Source organism: Manacus candei, unplaced genomic scaffold (genome assembly GCF_025592945.1).
Source record: "Manacus candei isolate 608988 ecotype Guabito, Panama unplaced genomic scaffold, ASM2559294v1 h1tg000014l, whole genome shotgun sequence".
NCBI classification, from domain to species: Eukaryota; Metazoa; Chordata; class Aves; order Passeriformes; family Pipridae; genus Manacus; species Manacus candei.
Window position 1 is genome coordinate 81458779 of NW_026138062.1, and position 26940 is coordinate 81485718.

Below are 26940 nucleotides of genomic sequence, written 5' to 3' on the forward strand. Positions count from 1 at the left end.
TTTTTCCCTCTTTGCCAAGACTGTACAGGCAGAAATCAGGGTGCACCAGCAGTAAGAACCAGTGGTTTCCAGCTCCTCTAAGTCCCAGGAAGGTGCTGGCATGTTTATCAGCAGCTGGCTCTCACAGGGGGCTGAGGGGATTATCTGGAGGCGGATTTGTTCAGGTATTGTGCTGGTTCAGTGAGGCCACGAGCACTCAGAGCTGCAGACTTTTGTTCTCCTGTCATCAAAACTTTGCAGTGAAGAGAAGGCTCTGTCTGGGTCACCACCCATCTCTTCCCACCTGTGTTTCAGAGTCCATGCACAGTTTGATAATAATGTTTTTGGCAGGAATGCCAGCTTATGCAATCGCTGTTGCTTCCACCCACTCCTGCCCTTCCTCCCCTGCGATGCCAGTACACATGTTTGTGTGGAGCCCCTGTGGAATTGAGCCAGATGGAAACTCTGCATTCCTACTATATATGTGTATATACAAACTGTACACACATATATATACACACACACACACACACACACACACACACACACACACACACACACACACACACTTGGCTGAGGTGTTTCTCATCTGGGTGGCAGCAAAAGCACTGGCACTGCTGTGAGACAGACGTGCTGCTGCTGCAAATTGTGTTTGAGACCCAGCCACTGCCACAGCTGTGGAAATAAAACAGTTTATCCTTGCCCATCTCTCATCCCTTAAAGCTGAGCACAACATGCTTAATTGCTCCTTACACCCTTTCTGCCAGGAATAACTGCTCAGGATTTATGGGTAGGACTGGGAGATGAATTAAGAAGCAACTACACATGCATTTAAACCTGATGGATTGAAGGAGGCAGAGGTCTGATCACAGAGAAATCAAAGAATCACAGAATGGTTTGGGTTGGAAGGGTCCTTTACAGCTTATCCAGTCCCACCCCCTGCCCTGGGCAGGGGCACCTTCCACTAGCCCAGGTTGCTCCAAGCCCCGTCCAACCTGGCCTCGAACATTCCAGGGATGGGGCAGCCACAGCTTCTCTGGGCAACCTGTGCCAGGGCCTCACCACCCTCAGAGGGAAGAATTTCTTCCCAATATCCCATCTAACCCTGCCCTCTGTTAGTTTGAAGCCATTCCCCCTTGTCCTGTCTCTCCAGGCCCTTGGAAATAGTCTCTTTCCATCTTTCTTGTGGGCTCCCTTCAGGTCCTTGAAGGCTGCAATTAGGTCACCTTCTCTTTCTCCAGGCTGAACAATCCCAACTCCCTCAGCCTTTCCCCATAGGAGAGGTGGAGCTTGGGACTGCGTGGGCATTCTGGTCTCCTCACAGTTAAGCCCCAGTGAGCTGCAGCTCAGCCTGGTTTTAACTGTGTGGTGTTTGGCTCCACACCAGCATTTCAGTGGCAGAAGGGTGGTATTGGGAACTGATCATTTGAGCTGACTCAAACTGCTGCCTTGGGCATGCTCTGCTATGCTTCTGGATAAGGATTTTCCAGGTAGGCTTTGTGGTGATGACAGCCAGTAACTACTATATTTTACAGCTGCTCTTTTAGTTGAGGGGTTTTCTCTCTGCCAAAGCTGGAGTGCTGAGTGAGCTTCACAAATTTCATTTGGTTCAGCCCGAGGAGCTCACATGCGGGTTCCAAGTAGCTCAGTAAGTCATGGAAGGCCATATGCTTCTCACTACTAGGCTGCCACGTTCTTCCCCCTCTTTTCTTCTTCCCTTTTTTTTTTTTTTTTTAATCATGGATAAAAAAATAACTCTCAGCCATAAGAATCAACTTGAAGGGAATCCTAAGGTCAGAATAGGCTCCCAGTACATCTGCACCTCTTGGCTGGTGGCTGATTCCATGTCAGACAAGGGACTCCCCCCAGAGGTTTGTAAATGTTTTTCTAATCAGAACAACAAAGACCAAATGGTTGCCTGCACTCATTCAGGGAGCAATGAAGTTTCAGAAAGGCAAGTGTTCTGCTTTAGATAACTCTGAACAGTAAATAAACAACCCACATTTAACCAGGCTCCTTGTATTTCCTTTACACGTTGTTATCTTACAGTGTCACACACAAATAGCAGGAAAGTCACCCAAACAGAACGTAACAGTACCATTTGCTCTGTTTAAATTCAGGCTGTGTCAGTACTTCCACTATAAGGCTGTTCTGTGGGTCTCTTGTGTAGCACAAAACGTGCACTGAGCTGAGACTTGGCAAAAAACAGCTTGTGCCATAAGCAGCTGAAAATAAAGGGGAAAAGAGAAAGTAGCATTTTTACCAACTTGTCCAGCCCAGGAATCTGAAAAAGTAGAAGTCAGCCCTGTGCTTTAGCAGGAGGTGGTGTGCCTTGTCTGAGTTCAGGGTGGCACATCAGCCAGAGCTCTCCCATTCCCAGCTGCTGTCGGTGTGTGTCCCAAACCACAGCTCTGTGCAGCTTTTGTCTGCAGACACCAAAACTTCCTGAAGAGACCTTTTGTGGCAACAGAATTGGAAGTCTGTTCCAATGTTTTGCAGCTGTGGTATCCTCAAATGAGGCTGTAGTTGATTTATATATAAACTCAGAAATTCACTTCAGGTTTTTTGTTCAAGCCGCTTTCATTGTTTGATTTTCCCGTAATGTCTGCTAAGGTTTAAGGGAAAGGGGAAGGGAGGGATTCCCGACTGCTCGCTGCAGGGAAGCACAGCCTGTGCTGTGGTGTCTCTGGTCTCTGGTTGACCAGCTCTCTGGGTATCTCCCCAGGTTTCTCTCTGTCCTCCGTGGAAGAAGAAGGGATTCGTCGGCTTTATGTGAACGGCGTCAAGGAGACAGGCCTAGCTTTCAAAAAAGGTAAAACACTTTCCAAAGTGGTTTAATCCTGGTATTGACCATGAGCTTGTAGGAATGGGAGCTTTACAAACACACCAAGGGTTCCAGTCCAAAAGCAAATAGGGACTTCTGGGAAGAACCTTTGGTGCTGGATACAGGGCTGTCCTGCTCTTGGGATCAGCTGTGCTGCACGGTCACCCTCTCAGTTCGGAGTTGCTGTGCGTGTAGCATGGTCAGCATGTCCCTTCCAGCCAGAAAGAGGAGCAGAGGCCCTCTCAGGTGAGTCACTGCAGCATGAACAAATACAGTAGAAGCATCACAGTGCTCCCAGTGATTGGGATTGCTGCCTCTGGTTCTGCTTCCAGCCTTTGCAGTAAGCATGGCCATGCTTGGACCAGAAGCCAGCAGGGACAACTAGGCTGCCAGCTCATCTCGGGGTAGAGCAGGATATGGTTTAACTGCATTTTATCCAAGCTGAGGCCAGCCCTGACACTGCCATACCCTCACTGCTTTTCCCATTCATTGCCATTCCTGATGTGCCAGTGCTGCTGCATGGGCTGGGCTGCTCAGGGAGCCGGGCAGCTGAAAAGTAACCAGATTTTGAAGTAGAACATGGGCAGAATGAGGAGTGAGAAGACGCAGAGTCCTCAGAAACACCTTCAGGGTTTTCTTGGCGAGAGGTTATATGGTCTCACAGTGCTTATTCAGCAATTGGCTGTTGCCAAAAACTGTTCCAAAAGCTGGTCTGCTCCATCCCTTGGCCTTGTGCTGACTCTGGCACTCTGAGCCAGCTCAGCTCCCCGGCTTGGTAGAAAACTGCTGTGGCAGTTTTTGTGACCCCCTGGCAGGTGGAGCTGGTTTGTGTGGCAGGGAGCGAGGGGCAGAAGTGGCACAGTGCAGGGACAGCAGAAATGGGGAAGGAAGAAGCTGTGGTCAGGGGATGGGGAACAGCCTGGAGTTTCACCCAGCTGTGGCCTCTAACCCCAACTTCAGAAAACCACATAGGTGGTTCTGGAGGCTGCTGTGTGTGTTTGTTAAGCTTGACAAGACCATCTTTCTCTTTCCTGTCCCTCATCACCCTGGGTTGGCCTCATACAATTCCCTGGCTAACAGGATGAATATCCTGCCAAAAGCCCTGAGCAGGGGGTTGGGGGGCTCTCTGCCAGCCTGCCACAGGGAAATGAAACCCTGTGGGGAGCAAAACAAATGTGAGGGTGAGGGTGGAGGGGGTTTCAGTAGGGCTTCCCTGTTCTGCTTTTAGTTACTGTTTGAAGAACAGTTTGAATGGATGTGTGAACACAGACTGCCTCCTGTGGGGCTGGAGCGCTAAAACATCTGATGAAAACTCAGGATTATGTTGCTCTTCAGAATTGATCTGAAAAGCCACCTCTGTATGAACAGCACTTGGCAGGATATTGTGACAAGATACCCCGAGTTCACTGAAAGCAGGGGGGGAAACTCCCTCTGCCTCCCATTATTTACATGCATGTCTATATTTGACTGCACTTCCTACAGTAAGTCTCACCAGATGAGATACAGCATTTCATTCCTAATCTTTTCTCCAATTAGAAATTTTACTTTCTCCTGGTAATTTTTATGATTTATCTTTTTGTTTCTACTGTTGATGTGTGTTAGCAAGACATTCTGTTGTTGGAGTTTGAGGTCCTCAACTGTACTGAGACAGACATGATGCTTATCCCAGATAATTCAAAACAAGGTTTACAGAGGGTAAATGAAGCCCCAGATACAATATTTATGGTTGCAGACCTATTAGTGTGCTACTATTGTGCCACAGAATCACTAAGTAGAATAAATGAAATAATGTGAAATGCTTGACTTGCCTTGTTTGGTCCTTCTTTCAAATATGATTTTACAGTCCATTTACTTTGTAGCTATTCTATCTAGTTCACTGTATTCTCTCCAAAACCACACTCCACACTACAGTTTCTAGACACAATTACACCTATTTAGAAAGGTCTCCATTTTCCTAGAGAAGGCTGAAGCTCTTTAGCCTCCTCCCTTGCACATTTTTCCATGAATGTGGGTAGGTACCGTGTTTCTTGGAGGATGCATCTGAGGCCTCTGCTCACAGCACAGGATCATCAAGTCTGGCCTTTCATCCAGGTTTTAAAGGTGGCAAGACTCATCCTTTGCATAGCTGTCCTGCCAGAGGACTGGGTGGCACGAGGGCAGCTCACCTTGGACCCTGTGAATTCCACCTCTCATCCCTGTAAATGCCAGGACGGTGACCAGGATGATCCAACATCCATGCCTGTCAGCACTTGTGCACCCTGACTTGCTGCTGCCTGCCTGACCCTAGAATTTATTTGGGATTAAACCCTGGTGCAGCGTGTTTGGTCAGAGAGTGGGCCCAGGTGGCCGTGGGGAAGGTCAGGTTTCCCGTGTCCCCTCTGAGGGCTGCACATTGTCCATCAGCATCACTGCCTTGCCCCTGGATGTGCAGGAGTCAGCTGTTTCCTCAGCAGATCCCCTTTTCCCTTGGGTGCCTCTGCTGCTATAAATAACTACTGAAATCAGGCTGGAAAAAAACCATGACTAACTTACCAAGAGCTCAGACTTGCCTTTTGAAGATCCATGTGCTGGGATGGGATTCAAGAAGGGCCGGGGGGACACCCTGGTGGGACTGGTAGGCCTGGAGGTGCAAAGTCCTACACCTTGGCAGAGCGGGACATGTTTTCCCTTCTCCTCAGTGATCACTTTAAATAAAAGCTTATATAGAAAGTTAAAAGCAAGAATCAAGCCAGCCCAGCTGCTCCAACCTTCCCCCATCCTGTGTGCAGTACCTCACAAGTCTGACTGTCCTTCTGTATCTCTTCATTTAGCAGTGATGTGTGGTGTAGGGAGGTGTGTGGCACAGCAGCTGTTCCCTTGCAGAGTGAAGACAAAGGGGGTCTTGTTGCTGGTACATTGTGAGGGACTTCCTACGGGAGGGATCAGACAACAGATCTCACAAAAGTCCATCAAATTCTACTACATTTGCAGTCATAAATTATTACTTTTTGTCTAGACAGGCACTGGCACTTCACAGGCACCCGGCTGAGCTCCTTGATGTCTGTGGGGAGCATTGCCGTGCGAGTCTTACCTGTTCCTCTCTGTCACAGGCCTGAAAGCTGGTGATGAAATTGTGGAGATCAACAAGAGAGCTGCTGAGGAGCTGGACTCGGCCCTGCTGAAGGACGCCCTGGTGCAGCCTGCGCTGTGTCTCACCGTGCGCACCCACCCCGAGATAGAGGAAGGGCAGAAGCTGCTGCAGCCGCCCCCACGTCGCCTGGAGAACCCCCCTGAGCTGGGTGACAGCACCCTGGTGTTCGCTGGGGGCAGCCAAGGTACTGGGCTCAGAGTGGAAATCACCGGGAGGAGGATTCACATTTGTACGTGCTGGTGTAGCCCCGTTGATCCCTGTGTGTGAATTCCGTGGTGGGAGGAAGGGGAACTGCACTCTGAGTGCACTGGGCAGATAATGCAGGGGGGCTCTGGAAGCTGTAAGGTGTCAGCAGTGGTACCAATGAAGGATGGCTGTGTTCGTGGTCAGGTGGTGACACATCTGCCGTCACCAAATGCGTGTCACATCCTCCAGCTGTGCCCACAGGGAACTAATGGCTCACTTCTGGGCAGCTCAGGAGGTGCCTTGACCTCTGGATTTGCCCACAGGAAAATCCCTTGCCCATGGCAAGGAAAGGAAGAGGGTATAAGCATTCTGTGTGCAGTTTTGGGAACCACAGTGTGAGAAAGATCAAACGCTATTGGAGAGTGTCCAGAGCAGGAACATGAGGATGGTGAAGGGTCTGGAGGGGCCACACCAGGAGCAGCAGAGGACACTTGGAATGTTCAGCTGGAGAAGAAGAGCCTGGGGTCAGAGCTCAGTGGGATCTTCAGCTTCCTCCTGAGCAGCAGCTCCAATCTCTGCTCTCTGTGACCAGGGACAGGACCTGAGGGAAAGGCTGGATAAAAGAAATGTTTGAGGAAGAGCAGGACTGCCTCCTCAGTGGTTGTTAGCCATTAGCACCTAAGGCATCAGTGTTAGGAATTGCAGTGGGATAGCTGGAAAGCTCCTCTTACCTGCCTGCTTAGTCAAGTCTTATTTGCCCAGCTTCTAAATGTCCCCCTGTACCTGAAAACAGAAGAGGACACTGGTTACACCTCCTTGCTTCAGTTTTTTCGGAATGATTTAAAAAGCACGAAAAATTAATGGAATGACCAAAATGAAGTTGTTTCTAGCTAATTAAAGCTATTCTGAGCTGAGGTAAAGTCTGACTTTCAGCCAAAACTAAATGGCATCTGGATATGTCAAAATAATTGTGGTGGTTTTTTCCTCCCTCAAGCCAAAGGTTTCATAAATGTCAAAATAATTGTCTTGACAACTATGAAACTTTTTGGGATAAAAAGCTGGAGCAGGCACGGGGCTGTTGATGCACTTCAGTGGTGTTAAGTCAGCTTTCTCCCAGGACATGTCCAACTGCTGCAGTCACCTGGTGTAGGGGCTTCTGGGATGAGTCCAGGTGCAAACTGGAGCTAACCCAGGATGCTGTGATGGCATTAACATGATGCTGAGCCCGAGTGAAGGACCCACAGGGAAAGACAGTTTGCTTGGGCTCAGGACCAAGCTGTCTGCAGGCAAAGGGTCAGGGAGGTACAGCCTGCTGCAACATTTCAGGATGCTGCTCTGGTTTTCCTTGAAAACCTATTGTTCGAATCCTGTTATTTCACAGGACAAGAGGAAATGGCCTCAGGCCACACTAGGGGAGGTTCAGTTTGATATCAGGAGGAATTTCTTCATGGAAAGGATGGTTAGGCATTGGAAGGGGCTGCCCAGGGAGGTGGTGGAGTCCCCATCCCTGGAAGTGTTCAAGGAAGGACTGGACGTGGCACTCTGGGCTGGGGGACGAGGTAGGGATCAGACAAAATTTGGATTCAAGGATCTCAGAGGTCTTTTCCAACCTAAATGATTCTGGGATTCTGTAATATTTCCTGAAAGTGACCTAGCAAAAATGTTTAGCTAATGGGAGCATGTAGTGGGGAAAGGGAAAGCTGGAAGCTAGGCTGGCTTTGGGAGTGGGATATTCATAGCAAGTGAAATAGCGGGAATAAGAAAGCTTCAAAAACAGCTTTTTGCAAATCCCTCTGAGGGGACTGATAAAAGCAACCTCACGTAAGAATGTGGGCTAAACCCCCAAAGGCAGTTAAAATTAAACATTTTCAGGACATTTTCCCCTTTTAACTTCAATGGAAGTTTTCCCAGTTAGGCTTTTGTGCTGAAAAAATTGAGGTAGTCGTGTACATTTTTATAGACGGCCACAAGATGCCCCCATTCACTACTTAACAGCAGCTCCTCACAGGCCCCATCCTCTCGTCCTTGCCTGGGCTTTTTCACTGTAACTCTGAGCGTTGAGTCCTCACACCTTAACTTTTCACTGAGTGTCTGCCCCGGGTGCAAAGAATGGGGAATTAGGACTGTTGTATTTACGGGATGTAGTGATTCCTGAGGCAGAGCAGTGACATTCCAGAACACAGGGGCTCAACAGCAGGTCTCAACAAACAGTTTCTCTGCCACTGTCAGTTCTCTGCAGCATTATTTGGAGGGTCTTTGAGGGTCCTTTCCCTTGCTGAGGGTGAGATAGTTCAGGGTTTGCCAAATGTGTCCGAGCATCCCAGCGTGTACCTTCGGAACAGCAATATCCCTGCGTGCCCCATGCGAAATGAAGATGTAGGCCATGGCTGATGGGAATTTCATGGCAAAACCAGACCTCCCACCTCTGCTGCTTTGCAGACACACTCGTTTTGTGCTGCCCTCAACTTGAGTCATGCCTGTCCTCCTTTGTGACCTTCTCCCAAGCTGGGTTGTGCAGTTGTCGCAGTGGTGTGGAACAGCTCCTTGTTTTCCCGTGTCCTGCTGTGACCATGTGAATTTTCTGGTGGGCCAAACCACCTCCTTCTTGAATAGCTCCCCAGGAACAGGGCTAAGCCTCAGGGCTTCCTTTCCCCTTGTATTTCTCTGGCTGCAGCTGCCCTTCACTTGTGCTGTGCTCAGCCAGCTCCTTCGCTCTCCCTTTGAGGCCACAGGCGGCACAGAAGCTGGAGCTCTCCTGACATTTGCTTTCCTTCAAAACACAGCAGATATTGAGGTGGGATTCACCTTTGTTGCTCCTCAAAGGGAGAGGGATAGTTCTTCAACCAGCAGTAGCTCATCAGCAGGTGTGGGGTGTCTCTGGCAGCTTCTGGAAGCACCTGTAGTTGCCATATGAAATAGGCCTCTGAGGACCATGTTCAGGTGGTGCTTAAAGCTAAACTGCACCAGTGCTCTCATTTGGGATGACTTAAACTGAGGTGGGAGTGAAATCAAGGTTCTGCACCCGTGTGCAGTTGTGAGGCAGGTGTTTTTGATCTTCCCCATCCACTTCCCTCTACAGAGGTGTTTGTAGAACACAGTGATTTATTGAAGCCTTTCTTCTTCTGTCCCTCTGCTTTGCCAGGGATTTGTTACCACACAAAATCTTAAAAAGAGGACTTAAAAAATGCTTTTATTTGAGACATCGTGGCTGTGTCTTAGGTTTTTGGTCTCAGCTACACAGCTTCTTGCAGAAAGCAGTCAAGTATGAAATACCCACTGACCTATTTATTTGTGTCCCTGTCGATTCCAGGCAGTTTGGCTGGCCAGGCAGATCTGCTCTGTGATTTCTCTTGAATGCTTTATTTATAGTACACAGATTCTGTCTTTGGTCCTCAAGCAGTGTAGCCTCCCTTTCATCAGGGGGGTGAAACACTGATAGGCCAGAGTGCCAGCAGATACACATCACCTGTAGGCACATCCATTCCCCAGAAATCCAGGATCTAGTCGACTGATCGTGCTGTCTTACCGTTATCTTCCTCACTAGCAATTCTTCATCAGCTGTGAAGGCAGCAAAGGGCATGAGGCAGATCATATTGTGTATTTTCAATAGAAAGATGCTATTGAAATGCTGTACTTTTTTTTTAAGGCATCTTTCCCGTTGCCTCGCTACTCAGTGTGAGGTCTTCAGGAGCAAAGCGGGGCTATGTTTCTGGGAGTCGACCTCCCTGAAGTGGCTGCTGGTGCTCCTGTTAAATCCAACATCTCTTGCAGCTCTTTCATCATCTGAAGCTCCCTTGTATATGCAGAGGTTGGGGCTAGAGCTGCAAATCAGCTCTGTGGCAAGCAACTGCTTCACTGTGACTTTACTTAACAGGTTATTTTTGAGATCACCTTGGGTTTTTTACCTCTCGTTGATGTGAAAAGTATTGTCTTGGGTATGATTTGTGCTTCCCCCATGGAATTTGTGCTGCATCGGGCTTGCAGAGCCACAAGTTTTGTTCCTTTCATCTCTTACTGCTTTTCCTGGCTCTCAGTCTTCCCTCCTGCATAAATTTGGCTGAGGAGGATTAGCTCTCATTCTGTCTGGAGCCCTGCAGCATCTTTTCCTTATTGCCTAAAAGGCACAGTGAGATCTGTCTCCTCTTCCCGTGAGGAGTGTTTTGTCTCCCCACTCTGTTCCCCTCAGTCCAGGGAGTGAGAGGAAGCTGGAAGCTGGAAATACAGCAAATCAGCCTCAAATCATCAAGATGATATTTTGCTATTAGGAGGGGATTTGGGAATGGGAGTAGTATCCATATATGTTTGTGGTCTCCCCGCAGTTCACTCCCTTTTTTTTAACTCTGGGGTAGAATTTCTGCGGTTTAGGCTTTGCATGCCTCCTGTATTTTGGAGACTGTTTGGCATGAGGGATAACTCTGCAGGGATAACTGTGAAGTGTATAAATCACCGTGCAGAATGGATAAAGGCTAAAAAAGAAAGTGCCCCCCGTTTGGAATGGCTCTATTTAAAGATAGGAAGCACCCAGGTGTTTCTGAGGATCTGTTATTTTGTTGTTTACAAAGCACCCAGAGGCTGAAGTTACACGCTCTAAAGTCTGTGGTATAAAGCTGAAACAAACTTTTTTTGCACTGTAGGATGGCCACTATTTTTTATTCCATCCTTGTTCTGTCACAGGTCCCCTTGGGATAAGTAATTTGGATTTCAGAATGAGCTGAGGCCAACAATAACCTTAATTTCTTCATGGTTATTTTCATGAGGAAGACGGATAATTTCAGGAAAAAGTACTGTTCTCATTCAGGGCTTGATTTAACAGTTCCAGGAGCATTTCCTGCCGCAGCCATCGGAGGGTTTGGGGATTAGAATTATATTTTTCATCCCAAATTCCCAAAATTCCTGTGGTGCTGCTGCGCCCCCTGCCGGAGTGAGGATGGTGTTACTGAATTCCTGATGTCCCAAGGTCTCTGAGCACACACTTCATTTGTATGCCTATGGAAACTCCTGTTTATTCCCAACGGACTACTCAAGCACTGACTCAGCTCCTGGCTTGGGGAGGGTGGAAAGTGGCCACAGTACAGTTGGTACAGGGCAAGTTTCAATGAATCTGCATTTTTCCCAAGGAGAGGGATTGAACTGAATGACATTCACTGTAGATTTTTCTGTATTTGACAATTTATTACCGTTGGAATGGAAAGAGAAGCAAGAGAGTTCCTTCACTTCAAGAAAGACAGTGAAGGGCTGGAGCGTGTCCAGAGAAGGGAGCAGAGCTGGGGAAGGGGCTGGAGCAGCAGGAGTGGCTGGGGGAGCTGGGGGGGCTCAGCCTGGAGAAAAGGAGGCTCAGGGGGGACCTTCTGGCTCTGCAACTCCCTGACAGGAGGGGGAAGCCGGGGGGGGTCGGGCTCTGCTCCCAGGGAACAAGGGACAGGAGGAGAGGGAACGGCCTCCAGCTGTGCCAGGGAAGGTCCAGGTTGAACATGAGGAGGAATTTCTTCCTGGAAAGGGTGGTCAGGCATTGGAAGGGGCTGCCCAGGGAGGTGGTGGAGTCCCCACCCCTGGAGGTATCCAAGGAAGGCCTGGCTGTGGCACTCAGTGCTCTGGGCTGGGGGACAAGGTGGGCATCGGGCACAGGGGGGACTCCATGGTCTCAGAGGGCTTTTCCAACCTAAATGATTCTGGGATTCAAAATGGAAAGAGATTTATGGGGCTTGTTCTGTAGTTCTCTGTGAATTGCAGAGTTTCCCAGTTAGTTCCTGGTAGCTTGGTTGACTGAAACTATGGCAGCTGTAGCTCAGTTTTCCAGGTCTTTGGAGAAGTTATCAGCTCTGTGGGACTTCCCAATGAGACAGAATGCCCCAGTGTAAAAATGATATTTCCTTCTTTCATGTTTCAGTGTTTCAGAGCTAATTAGAACTCTTTTGCATGAAAGAAAAAAATGTACACTCACCTTTTTTATTGTGGATTTATAGCAAAATGTCACCTTAAATAAAAATTTAATCTGAGCGACAGTTCCCTAACAATTTGTATTAAAATGTTCTGTTTAATGGCAGAGAGAATCCCAGAATAGTCAGGGTTGGAAGGGACCTCTGGAGATCACCCAGTCCAACCCCCCTGTCAAGGCAGGGTCACCCCGGTGACACAGGAACTCATCCAGGTGGGCCTGGAATGTCTCCTGACAGGGAGACTCCACACCCTCCCTGGGCAGCTGTTCCTGTGCTCTGCCACCCTCCATGGAAAGAAGTTCTTCCTTATGGTGAGGAGGAACTTGTTGTGGTTTAGCTTATGGCCAGAGCTCTGCCTCGGTGTTGTGTGGGGCTCTGAGCTGTGTAAAACAACCTGCTCAAGAGACCGAGGCACCTTAAAGGTACAAACCAAAGCTTTCAACCCTCCCTGCCGTCCTTACTTCTGGCATTGCTGGCACGTGGCAGCCCCTGCCAGCACATCCTCATTGCTGCCACTGGGAGGGCTAAATCCAGCGTTGCCCATTCCACACCCTCGGGAATTAGATGCAGGGTTCCTGATTTGTGGGCTGCCTTTTGGGTTAGTGGAGCTCACACTTCTGAGCCTTGCACCACAGCTGGCAGAGCTTGCCTCGGGGTTTTCATTTCCACTGTGTTGAAAAAAAAAGTAGTCTGGCACCAAGAAGCAGGCTGGCTTTAAGAGTGGTACCAAGTATCACAGAGGTCTCGCTAAAATCTCCAACCCTGCAAACTGGAAGCAGCAGCTGTGGAAAATTTTAGCCAGGTGTTGGCCTGGTGCTTAAGCTTTCCATGATTCTCCAAGCCTTTAAGCCCCAGCACCTTTACTCCAGTGATGTAAGACTTCCTTTTATTTTGCTAGTTCTGGCTATAAGTGGGAGTTATTTAATGGGCATTAGTCACAATGTCATGGATATTACACTGCTGATATTACACTTGTGTGACCTCCATCTGTGCTGGTGGCCGCGTGGATTTGACGCCCTTTTCCTGCAGCTTTTTGGATTTCCCTTTCTAATTCCTTAATGTCAAGTGAAGGCAGCGAATGGCAGTGGTCAGGCAGCACTCAGGGGCTGCTGAAGGAAACGAGCACGTTCTCCTCAGAGCTCCTGGCAGAGCTCAATAAAGATTTACAGGGCAAAAAGAAGGTGATGTAATGAACCTGACAGAAGTGGGACGGTAACTGGGAGGTATTAACAGGCAGGAACGTGCAGCATTATTGATCTGATTGCATTTAACAACCAGCAGATAAAGCTGCTAAAGTCGAGTTGGCTTTGGCAGCTGGGGACAGTAGAAATACCCTGAGCACACGTGCTGTGTGACTGCTAGAGTGAGAGATTGCTGTCTGCTGGGTAAAAGTGTTTATACTGCAGGAAACAGATTAAGTGGTGTTTTAACATTCAGGAAGAGAAAAAGTGGTTGCTTAAAAGCAGAAAGCAGCCACCTCCCCAAAATAATTGCCTTGGTTTGGGCTGAGAAACCACTGTAAAGTGTATTTCACACAGCTTGTAATGGGAAACTAATTGCAATGAAGAAAAACAGACTGCCCCACAGAGATTATGACACACAGCACTTCTTTTCTCTTATTTTTGAAATGGACAGCTCAATGGGTTTAAGAATTCTTTTTCACACATTAATAGGGAGAACAGAAGGCTGATAGTGTGAGTTGATAAAATCTGAGCAAGGCTCAGAAAAACAAACTTCTTACAGAAAAAACTCCACTTCTTCAGGTAAATTTTGTGTTGCTGAACAACCCCTACAGGCACATCTTTTTCAATAGTAAACCCTGCCTTTTCAGAAGAGAAGCCTGTCTTCCAGAAGCTCAGCTCTGAACTACCTTTTATGTCCTTTTCATTTCACTGATGTCCAGTTTAGCTCCATCCTAGTGTGCAGAATATGTTCTGAATTTATTTCTCAGTTTCTGAATTTCAATTTTTCCAAATTATTTCTGGACACAAAAAAAGTGGAAATCTTGCACAGTCATGCAAATCATTTTTCATAATGGGCTCTAAAAGGGACACCTTCCACTATCCCAGGTTGCTCCAAGCTATGTCCAATCTGGCCTTGGACACTTCCAGGGATGGGGCAGCCACAGCTTCTCTGGGCAACCTGTGCCAGGGCCTCACCTTCCTCACAGGGAAGAATTTCTTCCAGTATCCCATCTAACCCTGCCCTCTGTCAGTTTGAAGCCATTCCCCCTTATCCTGTCCCTCCAGGCCGTTGTAAATAGTCTCTTTCCATCTTTCTGGATAAAAGGAATTAGTGCATGGACTCAGCTGCTGTAAAATATCTTTATGTTGGCTTGAGGCGCACAGGAGATTCCTGGCAGAGTTCAGTCCATCACTGGTCAGTGTGGTTTGCCATGGTTGGGGCTGGATGGATATAAAATTTGTTTTTATGTGAAAAGTGGCAAAGGTGTAGTAACACTGTCTCTTACAGCTACCTGAGCCAGAGAAAAAGTCAGAAAAAAGTTACTTGTGCACAGAGCTCTGGGGCTGGGATTAGTTCTCTTCTTTAGTCTCTTGGTGACAAGAAGTCACAAAGGAGTTACCAGCTGTATCAACAACACAGTCTCCAGGAGAGTGCTCAGGGGTGCAGAGGTATTGCCATGTAGTGATGGAAATGAGATCTAGTGTTCAGTTAATGTAATGGGCTCCTAAAATTGCTAAAACTGGGTTTGCTTCCTTAAAAATCAACACAGAGACTCAGAAGTGGGTGTCTTAGGCCGAAGCTGCAAGCCATTTAGAGTCATCATGTCTGACTTTAACCCAGGGGAAGGGCTGACCAAGGCTTGCACTGCATACCAGAGTTTCCATTCGAAACCACTGAGGTATAAAGGTCCTTGGCAACTGCTCACCAGCCAAGAAACAAATGCTGAATGTAAGAATTTCAATGTGACATTTTAGCCTTATCTCTGAACTGGCTTTTGTAGTTTCTGACTAAATAGTGTGTCTGGCCATAACCTGTTTATTTTTACACCTGTTGTTAAACCTGGTGCTGTAAACCCTCCGTTGAGGTCACCGAGTGCCACCGGCACAACGTCCTGTTGGAATGTGCTTGTGTGCGGGATGAGGCCTGGCCTTCCACGGGAGCTCTGTGGTTGCACCCAGATTTTTTGGGGTTTCTGGCTGTGTTTTCACACATCTCCATTTTGGCAGGGCACTCCCTTTGTGGTGACCCGGACAGCTCTGCCGACACAGCTCCAGAGGAGGCGGAAACACAGGACCTGGAGTCGTCGGACGAGGCTGATAAGATGAGCAAGGTGAGAAACTTTCATTTTCACATGGAAGCTCAGTGCAGCCACAGCCCAGGTGCTGGTTAGAGCACCTCTCCTGGGAAGATTGATCTTACTTTCAAGGTGTTTACGGATGAGCTTGAATGGAACAAATTACAACTTTGATTATGGCACATCACTTGCTCCCTCTTAAGCAAGACTTGTGCCCTGTTTCCAGAGTCGGTTCACATCTCCAGTGTCTTGTGATAATGTTCCCACATAGTTTTTACACGTGCTGGTTCATCACCTCCTTCACCAGGGCAGCTCTGCTAAGCCAAAAGACCACTTGGATTATTACGATTTCTTACTCTTTCTTGATTTCTAGGCATAGGAGGAATGTAAGTTAAACTGTATCTCCTTAAAGCACACATGCTGGTTTTTAAATGCAAACTAATCATCTACCTTAAACTGAAGCAAAACCCTCCAGTTATAACTAAGAGCTTGTGCAAATGGGTTTCTAATTGCCATCGATTAAGGGATGGTTTCGCAGTGGTTGGTAGTTCACACTCTGGGGTGAATTGCTGGGGTCCTTCACAGGACAGTAGGTGTGATGATTAGTGGCTTTTGAGGCAGAATCGAGTGAGATTGTCTTGAAGGTGCTGATTGCTTTTAGGTGTTTGTTGCATAGGTGATGGTGAGAGTTTACAGCCATTTTTCTACATAATTAATGATTTAATGAGAATCAGATCTCAGTTTGTGGATGTTTTCTCTTATTTTAACTAAGATGTGTTCTAGTGAGCTCTGAGTTGGTCCCTGTGCTACTCTACGGTAGAGAAAGGAAGGAAAAGACCTTGGCCTCTTGTTTCCTGATCCCTTCTGTCCTCCAGCCTGTGGTTTTGTCTTTGATAGCCAGACAGTGGAAGTCAGATAAGGGAAAACATTCCAGTGCATGAAATGCGTGCAGAGAAGGTGATTACTCCTGCAGTTTGTTACCAGGGTTTATTACAGATCTTTTTCTTGTAAGTCCAAATAATTTCTTCTTCAGTGAGCGGAAGTGTTTGTTGATACTTCGGGATTTTTAACTGTAAACATTTGGGATTTTCATATGCTCTGAGCAGAGCCTCTTCTGTCAAACGCCGGAGCTGTGGCAGAGCACTGAGCAGAACACATGGCTGCTTGGGGGATAAATGTTCTCGCTGTGTTTCCCATGGCTTTCTATTTCTGAGCTGCTCGACAGGCTGTGGGGTTCCATTTTGCATCCTGCCTCCTGCATCCTCGGAGCTGCAGTTGCCTGAAGGAAGGCGTAAGGATTACACGATTAGCTCTGCGGCTCAGCAGATTTAGTTAAACTGAGAAATTCACGTTAGCAGCTTTAATGCTTAATATTCACAGACTGGAAAAGTAACTCCTGGCTCTGAGGAGCCTTGGTTTCCAACGGGGGGGGGGGGGGGGGGGAACTTCTGCCTGCATGTAAACGAAATGTTGACATCACTACGTGTTTTCTTTTGAAATGCAGATACATGTACTATATTTGTGTGATGTAGAGGGGAGTGAGGCATTTTACTGAGTGTTCCGTTTTTTGGGGGACAAGCTGCTTGAAATGGTCTCTCAAAAAAAAAAGGACACATGTACATATAGTGTGTATATATACAATGTACTCAGTTTGGCAAAGTCATGGATGCTGCTGTCCCTGCTCACACAGAAGAGCTCTGTACTCAGTGGGTTTCCTTGCTGGTTCCTTTCTAATGAAAACTGCAGAACCCCCCAAATTATTCTGCAGTGCCTATAGATAATTCCAGTATATAGTAGAGGGGGGGGGAAAGGCCCAATCAGCAGGAGGGTTTTCCTAATCCTTTTGCTTTTCTGTGTGCTTGGGAAAGCTGATCTGCACGGGAAGCAAGGATTCTGCAGTTGGTGTTTTTCCATGGGGAGCCACCACTGGGCTGGTGCAAGTGAGGAGAAAAACAAAGGTGTTTTCCTGTCTGTGCACTCCCACACCTTTCCATGCTCCTGGGATTATGGCACAGCAGATTAAGCTGATGTCCTCAGTGCTGTTTTACAGGGGTTATTTTTGTACGTGGGAAGGAAAAGGCTCTGCCCTCGTCCCCCCAGGAAGGACACGTTCCCCCTTATCACCATCCCGGCCACAGCTTCCAGGCTCCCTGGGATGGTGGTGTCTGGGGGAGGCTCCCTTTGTATTTCTGCCCTTCTTGGCTAAAGCAGGGCAGGAGCTCTCACCCATTCACTGCTGGGCAGCAGAGGAAATCATTTTACCTGCGCTGGAGCCTCCCAGCCAAATGCAGAGCTCCCCTTCTTTCAGGGCAGAACCAGCATTAAAGAGCCGAAAATAGCCTTTGGGGTGTCCTTTGCCGTGTGATAACATGGTCCTGGGGCAGGGCTGCATCCTGCCAACCCCACGGCTGCAGAGGAGGACGGCTCCCAGCTTCCCCCAGCGATCCTAGGGGAGCATTAATAATTCATGGAAAAAGGAGAGGAAGGCAGCGCCGCAGCTCTCCTCCATCCGCTCTCCTAGCACGGGCTTTGTGTGAAGGTAAGCGCTGGGAAATCCTACCGAAAGCTGGGTTTGGGACTTTTTGGTACGTTTCTCATGCAGGTGACAGGTAGATGGATGTGTCTTCGAATGCATCTTCCCTTCTCCTCCTCCTTTTCCTCCCCCTCCTCCTCCTCCTCCTCCCTCCGGCTGTCTCTGTCCCTTCCCCCAGCCCAGCATGTGTGCACGTGGGTGTGTGTTTCCTTAGTAGTGGGTGCATTTGTTTCTTAATCTGCAAAAGCTTCCAAGCTGTTGGTGTGGTGGTGAAGGATTTGGAGGGTGCAGCAGTAGCTCCGAGGATTCCTCCATTTTCTGCAAAGCTTGGTTTAGGTACATCTGAAAGGGCTGGTAACGTAGAATTTGCTTCTCCATCACTATTGCCAAAGTAATAATTACATATATATATATTATATATAATAAGGAAAAATGAGGTGTCTGAAGAACTGTTCTGATAAAATGCTAGAAACCTGTTTCCAAGGTGTCAGTGGTGCGGGATAGCTGTTGCTCTCTGGACTCACCCCGTATCTAATTTCACCCTCTTATCTCAGGTTGAAATCTCTGTGAATCCTAGCAAGTAGCTTTCTGGGTGCAACCCTTTTTCTTTAAGTCATGGCAGTGACTTAAAGTCAACTGGCAGTGGCCTTCAGTTTTTCTACAAGTTGCTTTGCTCTGGGGTGGGCTTCTGGCTTTCTTTTCTCTCCTTTTTTCATGTGGGAGCCAAGGAGGAGAGAGCTGGGAGGGAGGAGAGTGGGGGAAAGGAAAATCTGCTCTCTGCCACCTCTTCAGGCCTGTTTTCATCTAACACGTGAACTGGAATTTCAGGCTGTTTATGACAGGGGATGCTTCTCTGTCAATCTCTATTCAACAGAATACCAGGAACATTTCATACCAGCGTAATTTCTTCAATGGTTACTTTCCTCTGTGGTGACCTGATTGTTTTGGTCTTTTCAATATCGTAGAATAAACTGAGGTTCAAACGAGGCACCCTGAAAACTGTGCATATGTGCAAGTTCTTAACATTGCATGTTACCAAAGGCTAAGACAGGTGTTGTGTTTCATCTCAAAAATCAGTCTTTCTGTGTATTTTTTCATGTAATGGCGCTTTGAACTTACTGTGGGGATGTGTTTTAAAAGGCATCCCCAGTCAAAATACTGCAGGACACTCATTTCTTCCCGTTTCTAATTAAAGACATCTGCCTCTTGCATTAAAGGCTAATTACCTCGCAGCACTTGTGCTTGGGGGAGCTGTTGTGATGGGCTGTGTGAGCACATGCTTACAGCATTCAGAGGTATTTCTTTTCCAAGAAAGTAGGTCGTCTGCTCTCTGCAGCATTATTTGAGACCAGAATTAAGTCTCCAAACCTTCAATGTGTTGCAGAATAGATGTGAAAGGATTAAAACAGGGATTTGAGGGGTCGGTTTTGCAGCAGCATAACTGGCTCTTTTAAGTTCTTTTAATTCTGTCCCTTCAGATGTTTAATATTCCTCAGCAGTGCCGTTCGGAGCCAATCGGCTCCTGCTCAGCCACAGGCAACACACATTGATATTCCCAGGCTGCCTTTGCTGCTTTGCTGCATTTCAGCCTCTCTGCTGAAGTTTCCCTCTGAAAACAGCCCCGAGGTCTCAGCTTTTCCTGGTGCCTGGCTCTGAATTCCCACCGACGTGGTGAGCGGGCGGCAAGTGACACCCACGGGGAGGCTTTGCTGGGAGAAGGATGGGCACTGCCCTTCCCCGCTGAGCTGCGCCAGAGATCCCAGCTGCACGCCCAAGGAAGGAGCACAGGGGCTCTGTCTGCAGTGGGAAAGCCCTTTGGATCAGCTGAGTGTGTGCAGCACTGGGGTTTTCCTGCTGGATGAGTGACAGCCCTGGCGGTCCTGCCTTCCCTGCGATGTCGGCTCCTTGGAGGCTGAACCGTAAGCTCAGGACTGAGGGCGCTGGGAGAGACGGGGACTCCCTGTACCGTTTGCTGTACCTGGTGAGCAGACCTGCTGCGCTTTGGGATGGGCTCAGGAGTTAGCAGTTAAATGGGCTATGGTGAGGTGTTAATTTGGGGGTTACTATGAGGCCGAGCTGTAAGGTGTGTGCCCTGCTGAGGCTGCTTCTTACCTTGCAGTGCCTGAAGAGATGCAGTTTGCCTGAGTTGTGTTTGGGGGGGTCAGTGCTGCTTAGAGCTTGCTGTCCCTGGTGGAACAGAGAGTACTCTGTGCCATTCAAGGGGGCAGGTGCCTGATGCCCGGGAGCCTGTACATCTTTAAACATGAGAAATGGTACTCAGCTTTCAAAACTACAGGGCAGGCAGCCAAAACTCCCAGCCCCATGCTTGGTGAGTGTAAGGACTTTATCCTCCTGCATGGGAAGGATGTGAGCTTAGCCCCTCTGCTGAGCCCCCTGCAGAAGAAGGGTTACTCCACTTCTCAGCCCAGTTGTGCCAGCCCTCAGTCTCATTTTGGGGTTGCTAGAAGGGATTGCTTGCAGAATTGTCCTTGAAGTGTGATGCCGTAATTCTCCTGGAGAAATCCTGCTTTAGTGCTGTCATTGTTGCAGCTGGCAAACAGAGCTGGTGTAGGGAGATAAAAGGTTCTGCTTCTGCTCCAGACCTTCCCTGCTCTATCCACTTTCTCCAGGAAAATGGGGACAGAGAGGCTTTTGTGAAATGTGTTTGAGAGTTTTCTTCAAAATAGCTGTGTCCTGAAGCACCCTGTGTGCAGTGTTCACCTGCTTTCTATCTGGAAATTGATTTTTTAAAGGAAATACAAGGTAGGCAGGATTATGTTCAGGAACGAAACACAGCAGTTGTGGATTTGTGCACTTCAGTTGTAACAGAGAAGCAATAATTTACTTTATTGATATAAACTGGTAAGTTAGCAAAGTTGGTTGGTCAATGTGACAGTGGTTTAACAAGACTTGATGGCAAGGTACACTTGGTTATTTCCTGCATAGAGGGCAGGGTCAGATGAAGTGGTTGGGGGGCCTCCCTTTGAGTCATGAAGTTCAGAAAGGACCCTGTTGCTTTCTAAGCTCCTTCTCGGAGAGGAGTTTAGATGCAGCTGGATCCACTCCTAGTCCCAGGCTTGGTCAAGGGTTTATGTCTAAAGCCAATCCTGCAGATCTCTTGGCTAAGAATTCCAAGTCTAGCATGCTGCTGATCACTAACCGGGAATCTGTTTTGGCAAGGATTCCCCCAGGAGGAACCTTGAGATGTGTCCCTGCCCTCCCTACCCAAGGGCAGATCCTGGTGTGCAGCTCACTGCCCTGCAAGGCAGCTCAACAGGGCCTGCAATGTCCACTGTTTATGGACTAAGGTGGTTGATTTATAGTCACATTTGCACAGCAGCAAGACATCTGGGTCAGTGTTCCAGGCAGCCCTTGACTGTTGTGTAGCTTTGCAGCCCTCAAAATCTGGGGGAAGCTGGATGGAGCCATCACAGCCCCCACTGGTGGCTGTGGCTTAAGTGGGGAAGGGGGGGATGTCACACACCACAATTGCAAGAGTTTGTGAATTACTGTGCTGGAGACTTTTTGTCTGTCCAGAGAGTGTGGGGTGAGTGATAGGTGGGCAGTTCTTCAGGAGAGGCAACATTCAGCTGCTGCTGGAGCTGGACATGGCTGGATCCCAGGGGTGGTTTATTACGTGTGCAAGTGGAGACAGGGCTTTGAGAAGTCTTCTACGCTTCCTTTTTGGCATATGGGTGTAACTGCTCCTTCTGGGGCAGACCACGTGCCTGTGTGAGTTATCCAATTTTCAACTTCACTGCTTAGCTGGTGTTTCACACCCTAAGTAGATTTTCGCTCTCTCTTTCTGGGTGACCCATCTTTCCCTGGAACTTACTGCAAGTGCACGCACAGCATGGTGAGAAGTCTGTGGGGTATCAAGCATGAACTGCTTGAAACACTTGGTTTATTTCTGGAGCTTGATTCCATATTGTGTTTTATACATTACAACTAGTTTTATCTGTACGTTTGGACCTTAAAGCAAAACACCACTGGATATGTGTTCCTCAAATATTTGTTTACAAAGTAGTTTTCAAGCTAAACATTTCTGAGCAAACCCTTGTGTGTCCTGGGTCTCTGTGGGCTCAGATTAACATGTGTGAACTGTCAGTTCTGTGTCCCTTTCCAGCAGAGCAGGGAACTTGGGAGGGTTTTTTTGCCTGCACTGGAGCCAGGCTTTCACCTACTGCCTTTTGGGAGTTTGGGGCTATTGGGATCCAAATCACACCTGTGGAAATGCATATGTAATGTAAAAGTTTGTGTGTGCTTTATACTTAAAGTACAGTGAGTATAGGTGGAACCTTGCTGAGAAATAACAGGAATTATATTGACTAATAAATCTTAACTCCGTGACATGTGCCATTACCAGGAGCAGAGTTAGTTGCAAGTAGACTGTTTTTAACTCACTGCTTCCTCCTGTCCTCAATTTGCAATATTTTTCCTTTCTTCCACATCTGAGTTAAACCTCAGAAACCGAAGGTGCATATTTTCCCTGTAAAAAAGTGTGTCCAGGAGGCATTTTTTGTATAGACAGTCAGTCACAGTTAGTTCCTTGCTTACACTTGTGTCCTGAAGAAAATGATCCTTTGCATAATAATTCTGTACTCATATGCTGTGAAGTGGTACCTCTTGTGAGCATTTGTAGCCATAAGAGACCTATAAGGAAAGCCACTGCGTAAGGGCAGGAAATCCTTACTTGTCCCTAGCATGGATTGTGGGTGGATGGAGAGGGAATTAGCTGTGTAGCTTAAAAAAGGCAGAATTTTTTTGGCACTACCAGCTGGTGGGAGTGAAGGGCTCTGACTCCAAACTGCAAGGTGGTGATGTGCTTTATTCTCTCTCTTTTCTTTATTTTGTTAGTTTTTCCTCCTCCCTTGTATATCTCTGTTTGAACAGGCTAATTTTGGGTCAGTTGTTTTACAGAATCACAGAGAAAAGCCCTCTGAGACCCTTGAGTCCCCCCTGTACCCGATGCCCACCGTGTCCCCCAGCCCAGAGCACTGAGTGCCATGGCCAGGCCTTCCTTGGACACCTCCAGGGATGGGGACTCCAAACCTCCCTGGGCAGCCCCTTCCAGTGTTTAACAACCCTTTCCATTAAGAAATTCCTCCTGATGTCCAACCTGACCCTCCCCTGGCACAGCTGGAGGCCGTTCCCTCTCCTCCTGTCCCTTGTTTCCTGGGAGCAGAGCCCGAACCCCCCCCGGCTCCCCCCTCCTGTCAGGGGGTTGCAGAGCCAGAAGGTCCCCCCGAGTCTCCTGTTCTCCAGCTCCCTCAGCTGCTCTTCACAGGACTTTTAGTATGAACTGGAGGGCTGTAGAGGCAGTGCTGGGAAATCACTGCATCTGGATCAAGATCCCATGGTAGGATTAGAGAGGTGTGATCCACTGGAGCAGCTCCTTTCCCTCCAGGTCTCTGGGAGGGATGGAGACAGAGCACACTACTGCTTTGGCAACCCCAGGAGCCTGGGGCTGTGGTCACTGACACCAGAGGTCCTACCTGCTCCAAACTTTTCAGTGTAATGAAAGATGTGAGAATATGATCTAACAAAGGAGGTGAGGCAAGGATAACTGGCTTTAATATTTAATCAGATGTCTATATATAAAGAAATTAGCTTGATGTAGCAGCTCTGCAAAACGTGAGTTCTGGGGAAGAAATTCACCCTACAAGGTATGTTTCCAGGCACAGATCAAGTGTACAGTTACTTTCCCAAAGAACTTGTGTTTGGAGCCTAGAGAGGCTTTGGCTCCCTGGATGGCTTTGCTTCCCCCAAAACCAGCTTGAATGGGTTCTGCCTCAGCGTTGTCTCCTCGGATGTGTTGACACAGCTATTCCCAGGACTGTAGCAAACGATTAGGGAACTGGCAGAGGGCTGGGGTGTGTGTTTTGTTTGCATGGTCATTTTTTGTTCCCAATTCTTGGGCCTCTTTGTTAGTTTGTCAATCTTGATTGCTGGACGAGCCTATTTTAATTAAAATTCTTCTATGTCTGAAACCAGGAATGCTATTGAACAGCACTTCAATTAATTTGAATTGTGCAACTGTTTTGTTTTTTGGGTTCCCCCCTGCTTTCCCCCCTTATCCTCAGTCACTGAGAGACAGGACAGACACTTCTGGACTTTGCTAAACTGCAAACGCTTCTCGGCTCCATCATTCCTGTGACTCTTACTTAAAAAATTACCGCCGGTCTTTCCTCTTCCTTCTTTTTCAAGAGCACAGAGCAGGTCGCTGCTTTCTGTCGCAGTCTGCATGAAATGAACCCTTCTGACTCCAGTGCTCACCCTCAGGAATTTGCAGGACCCCAGCTGGCCACCATGAGACAACTCACAGACGCAGACAAGCTGCGGAAGGTCATCTGTGAGCTCCTGGAGACAGAACGCACCTATGTCAAGGTAAGGGGGCTCCATGTCTTGCTTCAGTCTGTTATTTCTTGTAAAATTGTGTTGGTTCTTCTCTAATACTTCAAATTCTGCTTTGTGCATGTATCTCTTAGTGAACTTGCATTCAGTTCTGCAGTCTGACCCTAAAATAGTAACTTAAAACTCTGAAATGAGCAGGCTTTCCAAATTCTTAGGCTGCTGTTGTGAAGCTACTTAGCTGGCATGCAGAGGGACACTGCTCAATGATTTTGGAAGTAAAACTGTGTAAATGTTTCCTTTTGCTGTCCTTCAACTGTGTGAAATCCAACTGTTTTGTCCTCTGTGTGAAAAGGAAAAATTCTCAGGAATTTTGCACTGGGTAAGCAGTGATCTTTGCCACTTCAGTAAATGTCCACAGAGGCACTTTGAGGGACCAACGTGGGCATCTTTTTCTGACTTTTTAGGACTTAAATTGTCTAATGGAGAGATACCTGAAGCCTCTACAAAAAGAAACGTTCCTCACACCAGATGAGGTATGTTGACTGTTGACTGTCTTTTTGCCTGAGGGCTTTCACCTGCCCCTCTTCTCTGCCCACCCCCAGCTGGACTTGCTTGCCTGAAATTTTTAAGTCCATTTTTTTTTTTTCAAATAGTGAATTTGGGAGGGTATAAAAGTAGTGCTCAATAATGTACAGTGTGTAGGTTGTTTTTTCCTGACATCACCCTGATTATACAACTGAGAATTACTGAAGCTCTAGAAAATACGGTTTAGCTACCAAGTGATATTTTCAGCATGTTGTCTTTTTTTTTTTTCCTCTCATTAGCTGGATGTTCTCTTTGGGAATCTGACTGAAATGGTAGCATTCCAAGTAGAGTTCTTGAAAACTTTGGAAGATGGAGTAAGGCTGGTTCCAGACCTGGAAAAGCTTGAAAAAGTTGAGCAATTTAAGGTAATCTCATGGTTTACACTTTGAGGAGTCCTTTGACACTCTTCATCATATTTTTCTGACTGTTGTCACTGTTCATGTAAAAACATGCATCTGGTCCCAGTCAGGATTAATTTTCAGCTAATACTGGTGCTGTTCAAAAATTATCCTGCTACACTTGAATTTTATGCTACATTTAGCCATATAGAGCACTAGAAACCTGTAACACCATGTGCTTCTGGGTGCTATTCTTGCCCTTCTGCCAGATTTCCTGCCTTGAGCTGTCAGGAAAAGCTAGAAATGGAAAGTTACATAAAATCTTTGCTCTGACAAGTCTAATGTACAGAAGCCCACTGGGGCTGCAGATCAGAACAGCACACTGAATTCTGTATTTGGACTTTTGATCCATAGTGGAACTACATGGCAAATACTTTCAGCTCTCAGCAGATGTGCATCATCACAGGTAGAAATGTAAACTGCAGATATGTAAACTTCATATAAAACCCAGGAAAATTTGGGAACAAATTTTGTTTTCTTTCTAATGCAGTTGTACTGGCACTGGAGATATGGCAAGTAGCTGAGTGTTCTCTCTGGGGAATTTTGCTCTGGCTTTGAGCACTCACCTTGGTAAAGGACAGGATGTCTTGATGAATAATAGTGATTCCACTGGGGTTCTCTTCAGCTAACATACAACCCTGGAAGAACTACTGAAAGAATTTGTCTTTTTGTCCATGTGTGTCTTTGTCATTGGGAGTTTGTTTAAAATGAGCCTCAATCATGAACACTGCTCTCATGGAACTAGAACACAGCTCTTGTAGGAAATGTGCACTTCATGGAGAGCACAGAGAAGCCTCTGTGATCCCTGTGTGCTCTGAGCTTTGAGAGAGGAGTGCCAGAGAAGCCTCCTTATGGAAAGAACTCTGCCCTCTGAGTGCTGCTGCTCCCACCTCTTTCCATAAAAAGTGCACCAACCTCACTTTCAGTTCTGCCCCGTGGGCACTGTCTGGAAGCAGTGTGTGAAATATGGGGCTATGGGGCTCCGTGGTTTCAGTTCTGCAGTTTGGTTCCCTCTCCTGCCCACGTGTTGTCTCAGCCCCCCCCCCACGTGTTGTCTGGTTCCTAAGTCCTAAGACATCTTAGGGGAGGACTGTCTTTGACCCCTAACACAAACTCAGTCCAAGGAAGTGAAGGCCTGGGTGTGTTTGTACAGAGGGACGAGTGTTGCTTGCACAGCTCCTCAGTGTCTTGATCCATTGATGTCAGATCCATCCAGCCTTCTCGGTGGCCTCTGGCCATTACTGAGCTCAATAAGGCTTTTAAATGCAGCTCTGGAACTGTGAGCCCAGTCCCTCTGGAGTTAGTGGTGTCTTCAGACTGGGACTTGGCTAATGATGTTAATTATTATTATAATTGTTAATTAATGTGTTAATCTACACACCAAGGCTGGGCCTGTTTCTTGATGGATGAATCACAGAATCACAGAATGGTTTAGGGTGAAAAGGACCTTCAAGATCATCCAGTTCCACCCACTGACATGGGCAGGGACACCTTCCACTAGCCCAGGTTGCTCCAACCTGGCCTCGGACACTTCCAGGGATGGGGCAGCCACAGTTTCTCTGGGCAACCTGTGCCAGGGCCTCCCCACCCTCACAGGGAAGAATTTCTTCCCAGTATCTCACCTAACCCTGCTCTCTGTCAGTGGGAAACCATTCTCCCTTATCCTGTCACCCCAGGCCCTTGAAAATAGTCTCTCTCCATCTTTCTTGTAGCTCCCTTCAGGTCCTGGAAGGCCACAATTAGGTCACCCTGGAGC

At 47.6% G+C, this 26940-nt stretch overlaps 1 protein-coding gene across 16 annotated transcripts in view; it reads left to right on the forward strand.

Annotated features, from left to right (window-relative positions):
- The window catches only part of TIAM1 (TIAM Rac1 associated GEF 1), a 165433-nt gene that overhangs the window by 125418 nt on the left and 13075 nt on the right, over positions 1-26940 (forward strand). For 12 of the 16 annotated variants that reach the window (XM_051779479.1, XM_051779480.1, XM_051779486.1 and 9 more), the window contains 6 exons: positions 2705-2791; positions 5893-6117; positions 15247-15350; positions 24055-24234; positions 24666-24734; positions 25026-25151. In XM_051779479.1, the coding sequence (XP_051635439.1) occupies positions 2705-2791; positions 5893-6117; positions 15247-15350; positions 24055-24234; positions 24666-24734; positions 25026-25151 (791 nt within the window). Of the gene's footprint in view, positions 1-2704; positions 2792-5892; positions 6118-15246; positions 15351-17236; positions 17854-18117; positions 18184-19197; positions 19829-24054; positions 24235-24665; positions 24735-25025; positions 25152-26940 lie in introns of those variants that run through there. The other 4 variants (XM_051779494.1, XM_051779492.1, XM_051779493.1 and 1 more) reach the window with 4 other exon arrangements.